This window comes from Apium graveolens, chromosome 4 (genome assembly GCF_009905375.1).
Source record: "Apium graveolens cultivar Ventura chromosome 4, ASM990537v1, whole genome shotgun sequence".
NCBI lineage: Eukaryota > Viridiplantae > Streptophyta > Magnoliopsida > Apiales > Apiaceae > Apium > Apium graveolens.
The window spans coordinates 62,633,452-62,636,185 of record NC_133650.1 but is presented as its reverse complement, the minus strand read 5'-3'; the positions used below and the strand labels follow the sequence as shown (position 1 = coordinate 62,636,185).

The 2,734-nt window shown below is 38.3% G+C and overlaps 1 protein-coding gene across 1 annotated transcript; it reads right to left on the bottom strand.

The window, feature by feature from the left end:
* Positions 1–618: 618 nt before the first annotated feature.
* Positions 619–2,466, bottom strand: LOC141718015 (cytochrome P450 CYP736A12-like). The gene is made up of 2 exons (XM_074520344.1): positions 1,703–2,466; positions 619–1,571 (listed from the first exon to the last, which is right to left on the bottom strand). Exons 1-2 carry the CDS (start codon positions 2,372–2,374, stop codon positions 744–746), a joined length of 1,500 nt encoding a protein of 499 aa, XP_074376445.1. The 5' UTR covers positions 2,375–2,466; the 3' UTR covers positions 619–743.
* Positions 2,467–2,734: the final 268 nt, after the last annotated feature.

The following is a 2,734-nucleotide window of genomic DNA, read 5'->3' as shown; positions in this document are numbered from 1 at the left end:
TATTTCTATTTGATTGTTTAAACTGTATTCACCCCTCTACAATTGATTAACGGTCTAACAAGGCTAAACACCCAAAACAATTAGCAGATGAAGAAATTGAAGAACACTTTCCCTCAATGAAGATTGAGAATGATCTATGATAAAGATTATGATTGAAAGATGAAGATCACGATTGAAACTAAATCAGAATTGCAGAAGATTTATGTGAGATTATGCTCTGATACCATGCCAAATTAATGAATGTATGTCAGTACGTAAGCGATGCAGAAGCAACTATGAAGATTATCTTGAAATGAAAAATACTAATACTAAGAATGCGTTACAAGACTGTTAATATATATTCATGATTTTTTCCCCTCCAAAATTGATAAGCAACGTCACTGCGAGGACTACTTCTACAGTTTTTAAATAAAGAAATTTGAACTAAATGATAATCGTCAAGTCAAAATCAATAAATTTGGTTCGGTGATTTTTGAATCGATCAAGTTGATGATTAAAATTCATGGAAACGCACAAAAAGATTAATCAATCTTACTCGAGTATAAATAAATAAACTTATACAAGAGTTCCCGACCTTTTACGATATTTCATTGTTTAAAGCTTGTTTCATCATCTATGTGATCAAAATTAAATTATTGCATTATTCAAAGATTACATAAGTGATGCATAATTGAAGTATCATGAAGGAATAAAAAAATACAAAGACAAACAGATAAACTTGATGATCCCATGGGTTTCAAAACTTATGCTGCTTTAACGCGAATATTTGGCACCAAAAGCAAGTGTTCGAGTCGAGGAATTGTTAGGCCAAACTGCTCAGTCATATCCAAGTCATCAATTGATTTTCCGAGTGGCAACTCCCAATCAAAACAATGAAGCAACTGAGCCAACACAAATTGAACACTGAGCAACCCTAGTTGCATACCTGGACACCCTCTTCTACCCGATCCAAATGGTAGGAGCTCAAAATCACGTCCTCGGAGGTCTATTTTACTCTCTGCAAACCTCTCCGGAATGAATTCTAGAACCTTATCACCCCACACCTTAGCATCCCTTCCTATAGCCCATGCATTAACGATTATTCGTGACTTCTGAGGGATATGGTATCCATTAATCACAATATCCTCTTTAGCTTCGTGGGGACCAAGTAATGGTACAATCGGGTGTAATCTCATGCCTTCTTTCACGACCATGTTAAGGTATTCTAGTTTTGGTATATCCGTCTCCTCCACCATTTTATCAAGTCCAACAACGGAAGCTAGCTCATCTTGACACTTTTTCATGGCGCTCGGATGTCTCATTAATTCTGTTAATATCCATTCAATTGATGTGAACGAGGTGTCAATAGCCGCTGTGATGATATCAATCATGATGGACTTGATGCTGGATCTGTCAATCAGTTTGGCCAACTCTCGATGGTTGACAGAAGAGTCATTTCTAGACAGTATAATCATTTCATCGACAATGTCTCGGTTATTGCCTGTGTTCAAATTTTGCTCATGCTCATCAATAATTAGCTCCAACATTGCATCAAGTTTCTTGCTAGATTCCTTGTACTTTCGAGTCAATCCCTGTATATATAGGAGGTAATAATTCAGATGATGTAGATACGAGCTAGAGAGGATGAAATTAATCAGCTTAAAAAAGTTAGAATGCAAAAGCTTAAAATTGGAATTATAGAATTTATTGACAATATAAGTACCTGGAGATCAAATGGTTTTAGGAAGGGCACAAAGTCTGCAAGATTAAACTGTCCGGCCAAAGTGAAGGCTTCGGTCATGATGCCCTTAAGATCAAATCGATCATCTTTGCTTCGTCCCAAAAGAAACCTAAAGGTCATGTTCTCAATCAAAGACCCCACCTTATCACTGACATTCACCACCTCACCAGCGACCGCAGCTTTCTTAATTTCCTCCACAACTAAGGCAACCTCCTCTCGTCTCATCCCTTGAAATGAATTAATTTTTGCTGGAGCTAAAAGCTCTTGCACAACAAATTTTCTGACATGCCTCCAGTATGTACCGTTGGTGAAGCTAATGCCATTGTTACCGTATGACATATGTGCAACAGCCTCCATTTGTGGCCGCACAGCAAAATTGCTGTCATGAGTTTTAAGGAAAAGTTGAGCAGCCTCGGGAGAGGACACAACTATGGCGGGAACAGAACCCATGCGTAAAGACATAATAGGACCATACTTGTTGGATAAGTCATGGAAAGTACGATGGGGAAGGGTACCTAAATTAAACAGGCTACCAACAATAGGGAATCCTCTAGGGCCTGGTGGGAGTAGCTTACGCTGCCTGGTGTCGAGTATCCACCAGAGTGCAGCTCCCAGAACAAGGAACAGAAATGAAAAGGCCACCGAAAGTATCATCTTTGAACAAATGATTAAAAAAAATATGATAATAGTGTTTGAAGCTAAAATGAATGGAAGGTCTTGAATATTGGTATGTAAATGAAATGTAGTTGTGTGGTGTTGAGTAAGGGTATGAGTTGGTATTTATAGGCAGAGAGGGGGGAGTTGAGCAGCCAAAATAAACTACGTAAATTACATGCAGTGTTTCGGTTGAATTGGGATTGGATTATACGGCAAGCTACAGAAATATTCCAAGTCTCGGAAAGCTATTCAAAGTCCTGTGTTTACTTGGCTTGTTTTTCCCTTTAAAATATTGATGCCAAAGACTTAAATAAACTCCCGCACACATGTCTCTCTCTGTCTGACGCTACAATGCCG

Excerpts from the sequence above, each read along its gene's own strand:
- LOC141718015 (XM_074520344.1), bottom strand. The coding sequence starts at position 2,374 with ATGATACTTTCGGTGGCCTTTTCATTTCTGTTCCTTGTTCTGGGAGCT. Across the intron at positions 1,572-1,702 it reads TAAAACCATTTGATCTCCAG|GGATTGACTCGAAAGTACAA; the intron begins GTACTTATATTG and ends CTATATATACAG.